At 36.2% G+C, this 14,587-nt stretch overlaps 1 protein-coding gene across 12 annotated transcripts in view; it reads left to right on the forward strand.

Moving 5' to 3' along the window:
• ADAM22 (ADAM metallopeptidase domain 22) overlaps positions 1-14,587 on the forward strand; it is a gene marked incomplete at its 5' end in the record, with an annotated part of 241,786 nt that overhangs the window by 163,867 nt on the left and 63,332 nt on the right. For all 12 annotated transcript variants that reach the window (XM_082662233.1, XM_082662232.1, XM_082662231.1 and 9 more), the window contains 6 exons: positions 1,008-1,077; positions 5,572-5,642; positions 9,155-9,229; positions 11,172-11,243; positions 12,109-12,275; positions 13,739-13,823. In XM_082662233.1, coding sequence (XP_082518359.1) covers positions 1,008-1,077; positions 5,572-5,642; positions 9,155-9,229; positions 11,172-11,243; positions 12,109-12,275; positions 13,739-13,823 — 540 coding nt within the window. The remainder of the gene's footprint in view (positions 1-1,007; positions 1,078-5,571; positions 5,643-9,154; positions 9,230-11,171; positions 11,244-12,108; positions 12,276-13,738; positions 13,824-14,587) is intronic.

Here is a 14,587-nt window from a genome sequence, read left to right on the forward strand (position 1 = left end):
CCACTGAGAGTTGTCCTGTCACTTTGCTTGACAGTGTGATTTTTTTTTTTTTAAATACATTTAGTTATTTATTTTTGGCTGTGTTGGGTCTTTGTTGCTGTGTGTGGGCTTTCTCTAGTTGCAGTGAGCAGGGGCTACTCTTCATTGTGGTGCGCGGGCTTCTCATTGTGGTGGCTTCTCTTGTTGCAGAGCACAGGCTCTAGGCGCACGGGCTCAGTAGTTGTGGCTTGCGGGCTCTAGAGTGCAGGCTCAATAGTTGTGGCGCACGGGCTTAGTTGCTCTGCGGCATGTGGGATCTTCCCGGACCAGGGCTCGAACCTGCGTCCCCTGCATTGGCAGGCGGATTCCTAACCACTGCGCCACCAGGGAAGCCCGACAGCGTGATTTTTTTAAAAAGTAATATGAAACTTGACTCTTCATGACATTCTTTCTTTGGTAATTGAAGGAAGCCAGATGAAGTTATTTGAATGTTCATTAAGTTTTCTTAGATGAAACATGGCTTTTTATCTGTTGGTTTTCCGCAGAAGTTTATGTGACACTTGAATGTTGAGGCAGGGTCTGCTTTGGGCGTTCTGCTTGTTCCAGTCATCCGGCTCCCCAGTACAGGGAGACTGTGAGCTCTGCAGTGTGCCTAACAAAGCTATCGGGCTCTAAAAGGGGGCAGGACTCCGTGGAAAGGAACCAGTTGTAAAAAACATTCACCCATTTCCCCAGGCGTCTTGCTTCTCCTTGGGGGAATAGGTCCATTCATTTCTTTTTGATTACTGCAGGCTTTGGCTTCTCTGTCTGTGAAGGTGTTTTGCTTTTAATGGGCTGCCACTCTGATGCTGGGAGAATACAGGAGTGAGCTGGAGGGGTTGTGCAATGGCTCTTCGCCTTTCCAAACCCAAGAGAATGCGTAGTCAAGCGACGGTTCTTTTAAGGTCTAAGCTCCTCCAGCTATGATTGCCTGAGCCTGGAGATATCTGGTTGTCCCTGCCTCATCTCTCTTGTTTGTGTTGTTTCAGGAGGATTTCCGTTTTCATTCGGTTTACAAATCCAGACTGTTTGAATTTCCCTTGGATGATCTTCCATCTGGTATGATCTTCTTATAGTGATTTAAAAAAAAAAGACTTTAGTAATTCATTTTAATGCTTTAGAGCTAATTATATGTGGAATATCATCAGCCTGTGACTGCTCGTAACAGTTTTAGAAAGTCAAGTAACATCAAGAGAGAGAATAAAATGCAAACCTACCTCATGTTTATAGTGGATGAGTTTGGCAAGATACAGCTTGAACACGATGAAGGAAAACTTTTTAAAATTATAAGACTCAAAGTAAGGTATTCCAGGAGAAATAATGTTAAAGCAAAAATGGGTCTGCATACATAGAATATATAAAATTCATTCTTGGTGAAATACTGAGTTTGTAAACATAGAGATGAACCCTTAATTATTTTCCCGTTTGTTGTTTCCTCATCTCTTTTTGCCCCAGCATTTTAAGAAAGAACTATTGTAGACTAACATTTATTATGATGATGTGCTATTTGTGAAATTGGTCTTCCTTCCCATGTGTGTTTATGGGTCCATCTACTTATAGGTTTGATTGGAGAGTTGCATCCATGTCTTGTCTTGGCAAGAAAGGCAGAGTACTCAGGCTTTGGCCTCATTAGTGGAGCAATGATTATGCAGAGTGCATTTATCTTTGGCTATGCTAGACTCATTCATGTTCTCCTTCTAAAGATAGGGCACACTTTGAATATCTGACGTGGAGATGCTTCCTCCCCTATTTAGTGAGCCCTGACTATGGCCATAGTACATTCTAATTTTTAAACTCTTTTTAATCTTTGCAACAGCTCTGTGAGGTCAATATTATCATGCCCATTTTATAGATGAAGAAACAGAAGCTCAGCTAGTTTGTTTTTTCTAGGGTCCCACAGCTAGTAAGGGGCTGAGTGGGGGTTTGGATTATGGCATTACGAGAATGTACCCTGGGAGAGAGGCACAAGGGCAAATGGAAAAATTACTAGACTAAAGCAAACCCTAAACTACTACTTAGGAAAATGACTTAAAGGCTGCATTGTCTTCTCATTGGAAAATGAAATAAGTGTTTTCTAATGTTCCTTCCTCTCTGAAACAAACTTGTAACTCCTTGACCTTCTGCGATTACCCCGAAGAGAAACAGAACTCACCCCTTTTCTCCTGCTGCCAAAGAAATAGAAGATCCTATTTTATAGAATTCACTATTTGGAAAAATCTGCAAATGAGCATATAGCTAGCTGATTTTACTTTACATGGACACTTTAGACTGTTCCTTCGTTATCTTATGAAACTTATTATAATCCCTATTATGGGAAGAAAATAAATCATGGTTAGCTGCCTGAGAACAAAGTTACAATCTTATATAGACATTACTGGAAACAATAAACATTAATTAATATTTAAAGTAATAAATAAAGAGTCCCCCCTAAGGACTTTATTGTAGGCTTGCTTTGATACAATCTTATAATTTTTTAAAAACTTTATTCAGAGTTTCTTTACAACAGAAACTTTGCAAGTGACTCAGCAGTTTTGCTGTTATTAAAAATGAGTTTTGAACATATTCTTTGAAAACTCAAGTCTGTCTCAGTTTGTTCCTGGTTTTCTTTTCTTATCAGAAGTTTACAGGGTTGATTTTGAGTGTCATTTGTCTCTCAACATATTTAGATTTACTATGACAAATTAGAAGGAAACAAAAAATAGATAAATGTTAAAACTGCAATTTTTGTGATATAAGCTCAAAAGGAAGCTTTTTTATTTTAGATTTAATAGTGTCACTGAGTTATGGATTATATTATGTCTTTTTTTTTGCTATGCATTATGTATTTGCCAGAGATAGAAATATGATCAGGTGCTCCTCAAACGTGTTTGACTGTGGGACGTTTTCTTTCATTTGACACATCTCTCAGGACTAGTATTCCTAAGAACACATTTTGAGAACAGCTTATTTATTTAAACACTGACCACTTAGCCCTCAGTGTTTTGAAAATTACTACAATAAAAAACAAAACAAGCAAACAGAACAGAAATAGACTCATAGATACAGAGAACAGTTGGGTGATTGCCAGAGCAGATGGGAATGGGGCCCAGGTGAAATAGGTGAAGAAGGTGATGAGGTACAAACTTCCAGTTATAAAATAAATACGTAGGGCTTCCCTGGTGGCGCAGCGGTTGAGAGTCCGCCTGCCGATGCAGGGGACACGGGTTCGTGCCCCGGTCCGGGAGGATCCCATATGCTGCGGAGCGGCTGGGCCCGTGGGCCATGGCCGCTGGGCCTGCGCGTCTGGAGCCTGTGCTCCGCAGCGGGAGAGGCCACAACAGTGAGAGGCCCGCGTACAGCAAAAAAATAAATAAATAAATAAATAAATACGTCATGGGGATGTAATGTAAAGTATAGGGAATGTAGTCAATAATATTGTAATAACTTTGTATGGAGACAGATGGTAACTAGACTTACCTAACCATTTCAAACTATATACATTCAATAAATATCAAATCACTGTGATGTACACCTGAAATTAATATGATATTGTATGTCAATTGTACTGCAATAGAAAATTACTATGATGAAATACACAAAACTAGTATACTGTTTGCTGAGTTTTGACACCCATATTCTCCCCTGGTGAGATATAGAGCATTTCTATTACCCCAGTAACTTCCTTTGTGTCTGTTCCCTGTCAGTGCCACCACTTCTGCAGTTCCTTTTCTGACTTTTTCACCGTAGATTAGTTTCTCCTGTTGTAGCTCTTCATACAAATGGAATTATGCATCATGTTCAGTTTCTTTTGCTTAGCACATGCCTGAGATCTATGTTGTTGAGGGTAGCAATTGTTCTTTCTTTTATATTATTGAGTATGTTCTTATTGTATGAATATACCACAATTTTTTATCTCTTCCGTCGATGGACATTTGGATTGTTTCCAGTTTGGGGCTATTATGACTATAACAACTATGAAAATTCTTGTCAAAAATCTTTTTTGTGGACACACGTCTATATTTCTCTATCAAATACCTGGGAGTGAAATCACTGGGTCATAAGGTAGGTATATGTTTAACTGTATAACATTGTTCTGAAACTTCAGCATGCATCAGAATCACCCGGAGGGCTTGGTAAACACAGATTGCTGGCCTCGTCTTTAGGGTTTTTTTTTTTTTCAGCTGCTTTATTATGGTATAATTGACATACAAAAAGCTTTATATGTTTACTGTATACAACTTGATGAGTTTGGAGATAAATATACACCCATGAAATCATCATCACAATCTCTGCTGTAAACATATCCATCCATTCCAAAAGTTTCCTCCAGCCCTCTTTATTTATGATGATGATAAAAACACTTAACATAAAATCTAATACAATACAGTATCCTTAACTATATGCACTAAGCTGTACAGTAGATCTCTAGGACTTACTCATCTTGTATGACTGAAACTTTGTGCACTTTGACTAATAACTCCTTATATCCCCCTCCCCGCAGCCCCTGGCAACTACCATTCTAATCTCTGTTTCTCTGAGTTTGACTATTTTAGATCCCTCATATAAGTGGTATCATATAGTATTTGTCCTTCTGTGTTAGCTTATTTCACTTAACAAAATGTCCTCTAGGTTCATCTGTGTTGTCGCAAATGGCAGGATTTCCTTTTTTAAGGCTGAATAATATTCCATTGTATGTATATATCATATTTTCTTTATCCACTCATCCACTGATGGACATTTAGGTTGCTTCTGTATCTTGACTGTTGTTAATAATGCTGCCGTGAACGTGGGAGTACAGATATTTCTTTGAGATCCTGATTTAAATTCCTTTGGCTATATACCCAGAAGTGGGATTGCTGGATCATATGGTATTTCTCTTTTAAATTCTTTCATGAACCTTCATAATGTTTTCCATAGTGGCTGCACTAATTTCTACAGCTTTTGATTAAGTATACCTTGGGTGGGTTATGAGAAATTGCATTTCCAAGTTCCCAGGTAATGCTGATGCCACTAGTCCAAGGATCACAATTTAAGAACTACTGTTGGAAGAGAAATTGCAGAACGTTTTCCCAAAGTGGTTATACCATTTTATACTCTCATCAGCATTATATGAGAGTTCTAACTGCTCCGCATCTTCACCAGCATTTGGTGTGTCATTCTTTAGTGAAGGTCAATGGTGGAAGTGAAGGTCGAGTGGCTATTCAGACAGTTCCCCATAAAAATGTGATGGTATTTGTAGGAGAATTTGGAGAAAAATTTTGAGATAAATTAGAACAGGAGTAATGTTTGAGATTTTTTTTGAATTGTATTCCTTCGTGGTATGTTTATTTAGTATTAATATGAATGCAGTTACTTAGATCAATGTTTTGTATTTTCCTTAAGCACAATATTATATATTATAAAATTCATAATTAGTTATAATTCTGTAATTTATAAATTATAATACTCATTGATGATTAAAGTACAGTTATATAATTTATACTAAGAAGGGCTAGTAAAACTTTGATTACCCTTCGTGAAAAAAACCTGGCAAATGCACTAAGTTAAATTTAATTTATTTTTATTTCCTTTTAGAATTCCAACAAGTAAACATCACTCCACCAAAATTTATTTTGAAGCCAAGACCAAAACGGAGTAAAAGACAGGTATGTATTCACAGGTATATGTCATGATGTTTTAAAAACATTTGGCAACTGCCAATCAATTTAATCTACATGAAGTCTGTGAGGGATAAGAATTAGTTCAGGCATTTGCTATAGTGTGGTAAACAAGAAGGGTGACACATTCGTAGGAGCAGTGGAGTTGGGGCCATATTATTTCATAGACTCAAAAGCACTCATAGGGGTGATAATATGGTCATTCATCATACAGACGGATTATGAGGCCCCTGCTGTGGCATCTCAGGTTCTTTCTACCATAGGCCTCTTTCCTTGCCTGGGGGTACACCACAACATGGAGTCTACTTGGGTGGTACACGTCCTTGTATTTATCCCCTTAAAGATACCCCCTTAAGAGTGACTCCATCAGGTTTTGAAGCCACAAAATGGTATTTCACACTTGAGCTATCAATACTTTGTGGAGTCTAGGATATAAAATCCGAATGTCTGCTTTATGAATGTTCAAAGGGTATTGAACTTAATAATAACAACAGTTCATACAGTGCTTTTAACCACGTGAAGTAGGTGCTATTATTTCCCTTTCACAGCAAAAAAAAAATGATGTCTCTGAAATGTGCAAATGACTTGCCCAGAATCGTAGAGCTGGTAAATAGTTTAGACAAAATAAGAACTCTGGTCATCAGAATTAAGATATTATGACAGTTGTGGTGGTGGTTGGTATGAATGTGTGTGTATGGCATAAAAATAGGATGAGAGAAATAGATCTCTAATAAGATAAAGCCGTTGAAGGAATGAAGTATCTTCTTTTTAATATGTGTTTAGTAAGTATGAAATAAAATGTGTTTACATACAGATTTCTAATATGAATGATAATTCCTAAATTTTATTGAGTACTCACCATGTTCAATTGTATTAACGTACTTAATCCTCATAACAATCTTTTGAGGAGGGGATTATTATTAATATTATCACTGATTTACTGATAAAGACATTGAAGCATAAGAGGCTTAAGAAGCTTGCCCAGGGTTACATTGGGTTACCCAGTGGTGGAGCTGGGATTCTGACCTAGAAGTCTGGTCTCAGAGCAGTGCTTATAACCATGTATGCATTACATACTGCCTCTCAGAAGCTGTTGTGTCCCATGAATTACTACTATGAGCTCTATATGTTTTGTGAATGTACACATATATTGAAGCCCAGTTAAATAGATAAAAGTAATTGCCGTCAGGATTTAATTTGAATCAGTATTTACTTTCATGACTTAAGAACCAAGAGAATGGGATGATTTTCTTTTGACATGATCCTTGAAGTTCTTCATAAACATCTGCAACATCCAGTCATTTGCTAAGCAGACAGACCCTTGATTTCTCTTTATGAGAAAGCTGTGGACCCTGGAGGCGAGGTGTTATAAAACCGTGTGGCCAATATGGCAACTCTCTGACACTAAGAAAATACTGGGACTTGTTATAAGTCTACTTGTTAGAAAGGCTCAGGTCTCTACCACAATTAACAAAGCAAATACTATCATCCTAACAACATCCTTTTCTTTTTTTTCTAGGAATGTTTTATTATTTATACATTTGTGAATTTGATTTCTAATAATTGATATAAATTTTATTTTAGTATTACATCTGTAAAAAATCCATTAAGAAAACTCTTGTCAGTGGATGCAGTTTATGTTATTTTTTGGATTCCAAAACCAGAATTATAGTCTATTATTTCCTATTAATTTGATGTTTTAAGGGATTTTGAAAAGTAAAGTTTTTTAGAATTTGGGAATGCATTAGCAATGAAACAAAATCCATGTGGCAGAAATATTTTAGTTTAAATGCAATACTCGAACATTCATGTATTTTTTTAGGTTTGATTGTATACCCTTATGACAAAAATGGCCCTTGGGCAAGTGAACAAAAAGGTTTATTGAAAAACTAAATGTGTGTCAAAGTATGGCATAAAGGAAGAAGTTAATTTTGCAGATCTTGTTAAAGATTGTGCTATAGACTAATTTCAGAGAACCAAAGGATGTGGCTGCCTTCGTGACTCTTGACAGTACCATTCATTGGTCATGATTTTGAAGGTGGAGAAAATTTGTGGTTGAACAGACAGATATAGCTGTACTGGGGTAACCAAAGACTGCCTGAGAGCTCTCCAAACTATCCCAACAGGGCTCCTATATATCACTTGGGGCATCCTCTGAAGCCTATCAGCAGAAGGGGCATGTCTCAGAGCCTGATTTGGAGATTATATAGTAAAAGTGTCAATCATTCCACTCCCTATGTAGAACTCTCAGAGATTCTCAGGAGCTTAAACCATGTGTTATAATCTCCAAGATATACTGTTAAATGAAAATAGACTGATGCAAAAGAGAAGGAGATAAGTGGAAGTACAAAATAAAATATATCTCATATTTGATTTTATATGCATAAATATTTCTGGAAGAAACCAGTAACTGTGCTGTACCCATTGTGGGGGAAGGAGTAGCAATTGGTAGATGGGGGACAGAGGTGAGAGGAGAACTTTCATCCTATACCTTTTCATAATTCTTTAATTTTTGAACCATGCAAATTTATTACTCACTCAAAAACTAAGTAAATTGATGAAAATGAAAAAAATACTAAATAAATAAAAGGGGAGGGCTTCCCTGGTGGCGCAGTGGTTAAGAGTCCGCCTGCAAATGCAGGGGACACAGGTTCGTGCCCCGGTCTGGGAGGATCCCACATGCCGTGGAGCAGCTGGGCCTGTGAGCCATGGCCACTGAGCCTGTGCGTCCCGAGCCTGTGCTCCGCAATGGGAGAGGCCACAACAGTGAGAGGCCCACTTACCGCAAACAAAAAAAAAAAAAAAAAAGGGGAAATTTTGTTTTGTTTATTTCTCCCATATTTAAAATTTTTTTAATTAAAAAAAATTGTTTCAGCTTATTGAAGTATAATTGACAAATGTAAGATATTTAAAGTATACAGTAGGATGATTTGATATACATTATATGAAAGGATTCCCCCCATGGATTTAAATAACATATCCATCACCTTATGTATTTCCTTTTTTTTTTTTTTGGTGAGAGCATTGAAATTCTACTCTATTAGCAAATTTCAATTATACAATATAGTGTTATCAATGTAAGTATCCATCAGTGGATGAATGGACAAAGAAAATGTATATATATATACACACACACAGACACACACACACACAATGGAATATTACTCAGCCTTAATAAAGAAGGAAACCCTGTCATTTGCGACAACATGGATGAACCTGGAGGGCATTATGCTAAGTGAAATAAGCCAAACAGAGAAAGACAAATATGGCATCGTATCACCTACATGTGGAATCTAAAAAAAAAAAAACCTCAAGACAGAGTGAAAAAGCGGTTGCCAGGGGCTAGGTAGTGGGGGAAACTAGGTAGGGAGAGGTTGGTAAAAGAGTACAAACTTTCAGCTAAAAGAGGGATAATATCTGAGAATCTAATATGTAACATAAGTTTCCCATAGCCAAGATCAGAGGCTTATTTACGAGTTATTTCCTTTATTATATTGCAGCTTCGTCGATATCCTCGTAACATAGAGGAGGAAACCAAATATATTGAACTGATGATTGTGAATGATCATCTCATGGTAGGATTTGCTGAATTTTGTGTTGTTTGAACTTGTCTGTGCCTGGGGTGAAACTAGTGGGTGCAGGAATATGTTTAGAAGAAAGAAGTCCGTAAAGTTGTAAGTTGGAGAAGGTATATGTATAAAGAAACATGTCTGTTACCCAGCAACAACCTGTAAGTAGGAAACACTCTTAGGTAAAGCAATTAACAGTATTTTGTGAGGTTCCAAAAATATTTCTGTGACTCATAATGTTAACTCTTTGGATTCACTTAGTTAATGTAGGGGCTAATATCTTCTCTTACAAAAATCGCAAGGTTAGAAAAAAAAAGGGAAACTTCCGTTTTATATTGAAAAAGTGAAGCAGCAATAATGTGATTCTTTAGTTTGCAATGTACAGCTTTATCCTAATAAATGGAAAGCAATTTTTCTATTTCTGTCTTGCTATGTAGTAAACCATTTGGAAAGGTTTATAAACTTATTTACAAAACAGAAACAGACTCACAGTCTTAGAGAATGAACTTATGGTTACCAGGGGAAAAGGGTGCAGGGGAGGGATAGATTGGGAGTTTGGGATTGACATGTACACACTACTATATTTAAAATAGATAACCAACAAGGATCTACTGTATAGCGCAGAGAACTCTGCTCAATATTCTGTAATAACCTAAATGGGAAAAGAATTTAAAAAAAAGTAGATACATGTATAGTATAACTGAATCACTTTACTGTACACCCAAAACTAACACAACATTGTTAATCAATATATGCTGCAATATAGAATAACACTTAAAAAAAAAAAACCTTATATAACCAAGCAGTGAAGATTTTTAGGATAAAAACCTAGCCAAACTTCCTTTTTTGTTGAGTCAGGTTTTTTTTAATACTCAATTCATGGGCATGTTGTATATTCAGTTCATGAGCACGTTGTATACTCAATTCATGGGCAGAGTTTTAAACTAAAAATATTCAGTGATGCACGTTGCTGAATTTTACTTAATTTCAGGTACACATACATTTTAATTTACTTTGAATTATTTATTTGGGGGAAAATGTGTCATTTATTTAAATATGATTAAACTAATAACATTGATTATTAATTAATAATAATTATTATTATTGAGTGCTTCTTCCTTGTTCAGGGTAGGACTAAGTTCTATCTTCCTACCGATTTGATTTTGTGAATGTTACTTTTTCCTGAAATTTTTACAGAATAAAAATAAGTTGCAAGAACACATATTTTAGACATTTTAGGATATCATAAATTCAGATGTCTGTAAGCATCTGTAGCAGATAATTCAAATAAAGTGAGCCAGGTATAAAACAATAGGGAGGGGTGAGGCCTGTGGCAAAAGAGAAGTCACATGGTCTGCCCAACGGGAGAGTCTGCTTCTCAGCCCTTGCCAGTTATTACCATGTGGGGATACTAATTTTGAGTGAAGCCAGAAATCATGATATTTCCTGATTTTTAAAACAGCACTGAGGCCAAACCAAAGATATATGTCATTCACATCAAGCCTATAAGCCACCTCCTCGTGACCATTAGGGCTTTCTTCTCTTTACTGAGTAAGTCTTGTGGAACTTTTTATACTTTCAGCATTATTCACATGCAGTTTTTCTGGCTTTCACCCTACCTTTATTTGTATGTCTTGCAATTTATCAACAACTTTCATATGTTTTATCATTTTGAATTAACAATCTTGTGATGAAAAATAAACTTTTGAAATGGATGGAATGGGTGTTTTCTACTTTACCTCAAAGTGAGGTAAGGCCTCAAACTTTTAGGAGGCCTCAAACTTTTAGGAGCGTTGCCTCAGGCTACGCAGCATCTAAAGAACTAGGCGTCAACTTGCAGTTTTTACAGAAAGCTTTAGAGGCCTTTCAGTTACACCGTATTTCCTCTGCTGAGATGAGTGTTTGCTGATGATCTTGAAGCCCTTCACTTGTTTTCTTTTGCTTTCAGTTTAAAAAACATCGGCTTTCAGTGGTACTTACCAATACCTATGCGAAATCTGTGGTGAACCTGGCGGATTTAGTAAGTATGAACCCGATTCAGTATTGCCACAGAGGAAGTTTATCTCCTGATTGCTAATAAATCGGATAATGTTCTTATATTTTCACTGCTCTAAATTGCACTTTAGCCAAGGTGTCCTGTTAAGTCCCTGGTAACTTTGCCATGAACTTTATTGACTTTGATCTCTGGCTGGGAAAATGATAAAAGGAAGTGGTCAGAGTTACAGCTTTATGCCTGAAGTTTTTTATGCCTGTATTTTTGCCTGTATTTTTATGCCTGTATTTATGCCTGTATTTTTATGCCTGTATTTTTCACACTGGAAAAGAAAAGGTTGAGTCGTAGCCCCTAACAAAGATATTCACAGTGTAGTTCTAGCAATGGAGAAACAGTTGTGCCTCTTCAAAAGAGTGCCTGGTGCCGTTGGAAAGTTGCAACTAAATAATTCTACTGAAACTGCTTTCCAAATCTTCCCGACAAGGCAATGCCAGTACCTTCCCCATGAGTTTAATTAGGGCCAGCTAGGGTGTACAGAAATTATCTCCTTCATGAGTGTTCCACTTTTTGCTAGTGTGAATCTTATAGGGTGCCAGAAAATGGACTCTGGGGGAACCTTGAGCAAGGGTGCAAAGATTTGTCAAAAAGCAATATTTTGTTTCTACCAGTACTCTATTCTTTGGTTATGACTTGGTAAACAATTGGATTCTCTATTACTCAAGGGAAATGCATGTAAGTTAGAAAAACAATTATCTCCCCTAAAAACAGTGGAATTTCTCACATTTAGCTAAAACTCGAGGAGTTTCCATAAAAGGAGCTTTGTAGTCCTGTTCATAAATCAGTTGATTTTTACCACATGTATAGCTGTGTGTTCATTTTGTTAATATACTAGATATATAAAGACCAACTTAAGACAAGGATAGTATTGGTTGCCATGGAAACCTGGGCGGCTGACAACAAGTTTGCCATATCTGAAAATCCATTGATCACCCTACGTGAATTTATGAAATACAGGAGGGATTTTATCAAAGAGAAAAGTGATGCAGTTCACCTTTTTTCGTACGTAACTTTTGTAATGATTTATTACTTTTTTTATTCCATGTTGAATACTGTATTACTTGTGGATGAGATGTATTCTTTCTACTGCATAATGCAATTAGGATTTGATGTGGCAGATATATTTGAAGGAAGTTTTAGAGTACAGATTGTTTGAAACTGTCATGAATATTCAATAGATTTAATTCTGAGTTATTTTATTATTGCATGTACATTTCATATAATTTTTTTCAAGAGATTTAATCAGAGCATTTACTGAATGAAAGTACTATTAATTCTCATAAAGAGTATTCTTAACAACAGATTATTATATATTCTTTAAAGTTGCTGTCTTTTAAATGTTAATGTTATCTTTGTTTTTGGTTTAAGGGGAGAGCTTAGTATACCTAGGGTACATTTTGTTTTTTATTTTTTCTTACTCTTATGGTTTTTCTGGGGGGTAACCTGCATATTTGATGTAAGAGCAAATCATAAATTGCAGCAATTTAAAAACCTACCATCTAAAGCCAGAGCTGTTGAAGAAAGTTACAAATGGAAGTAAAAGAGTATTTTTGAGGTAACTTTTTATTTTACACAATTCTAAATTTACAGAAAAGTTGCAAGAATAATACAAGGAAATACCATATGCCCTTTACCCAGATGCATCAATTGTTAACGTTTTATCCCATTTGTTTTATGATTTTCTTCTTTCTATCCTTCTTCCTTCCTTGCATCTATCTATCTATCAGTGTCTTTTTTTGTTTTTTTTTCCTGAACTATTTGAGAGTAAGTTGGAGACATTTACTTACTGGGCCTTTACTACTAAATACTTACATATATATTCCCTAAGAATAAAGACATTCTCTTATATAACCACAGTAAACTGTTAAAACCAGAAAATTTAACATTGGTACAATGTTTTTATCTAACCCACTGTCTATATTCAGATTTCACCAATTGTTTCAATAATATTTTATAGCTACCCCCCAACCCTTGCCCAAATCCAGGATCCAATCCAGGATCACACATTACAGATTTATCGTCACGTCCCTTTACTTTCCTTTAATCTGAAATATTTCCTCAGCCTTTCTTTGTCTCTTTTGAGGTTAACATTTTTGAAGAGTATAGGCCAGTTATTTTATAGCATGTTCCTCATTGTGAGAATGTCTGATGTTTTCTCACTATGAGATTCAAGTTATATGCATTTTTGATGGAAATACCACGTAAGTGTACCTCATGTTAGAGATCCTTTTTTCATAGGTATAGTTCTATTTAAGATATTTATTGATCATGTGGGGAAACATTCCTCAGAAACCTTTTCCTTTGGTTATGCGTGCCAACAATTTTCATATTCCTCCCTTACCTCAGGAGTATATAGTAGAGAAATGTATGTGCATTGAGAAAATAAATGTGGTAACTTAATAATGAGAGGTGCTATGATATGTGGACTGTCAGCAGTAAGCCTTTTTCATTTCCTTTTCTGAAAGGGGAAGTCAATTTGAGAGTAGCCGGAGCGGGGCAGCTTATATTGGTGGGATTTGCTCGTTGCTGAAAGGAGGAGGCGTGAATGAAGTAGGTGTGAACGTCTGTAAGATACAAAGTGATATGATGGCTGATGATGTTTTCCTAATATTTAAGGGACAGTTTCTCAGTATTCCACATACTCCAGATATTGTTATTTTATTAACAACCAACATGGTTAGTGCCAGAGGCCGGAATAGGGAAATAAGGAAAGATAATATCGGATAATTCTGTTCATGTTCTACTTAGAATAATTTCCAGGTTTAGCTATATACAGATTAGATAGAGAAAATCTTTACCTTTACCTTTATTGAAAATAAGGCCCTATTTATCACGTTGACTCTTTTTCCAGAGAATTGAGTAATTCCCTGAAGCACTGGGTTACTACTTAAGAACTCAATTGAAAATTGTCTTCCTCAATATTTGGCAAATTTTTGGAGGAAAAAATAGACTAGGTTTTCCAAAGGGTTAACTTCTACCCCTAGGGCACTAAACCTGATGGAAGTGATCTAAAAGAAAAATACCTGAATCTTTGGGAGGCTGCATATCGAAAAAAATATCCCTAGGTCTTTTCAAGTTTCTTGTGGCCAAAGATCGTCACCATTTCCTATGACTCATACCATTGGTTTTCTGAAGCCAAGTTCTATTCAGTTTGGGGATTTTAGGAGTGCTAGTGGACACACAAGGATGAACAAGTTCCAAATAAATTATACATTTATTTTATTTTCTCTTATCTGAAAGACTGGCTTAACTGTGGTACAAGTATTCAGTTTTTCAGGAATGTCACCAGTGAAATTTGGGCTCAAAATTAGATG

Source organism: Grampus griseus (assembly GCF_964374135.1).
Source record: "Grampus griseus genome assembly, chromosome: 9".
Lineage (NCBI taxonomy): Eukaryota > Metazoa > Chordata > Mammalia > Artiodactyla > Delphinidae > Grampus > Grampus griseus.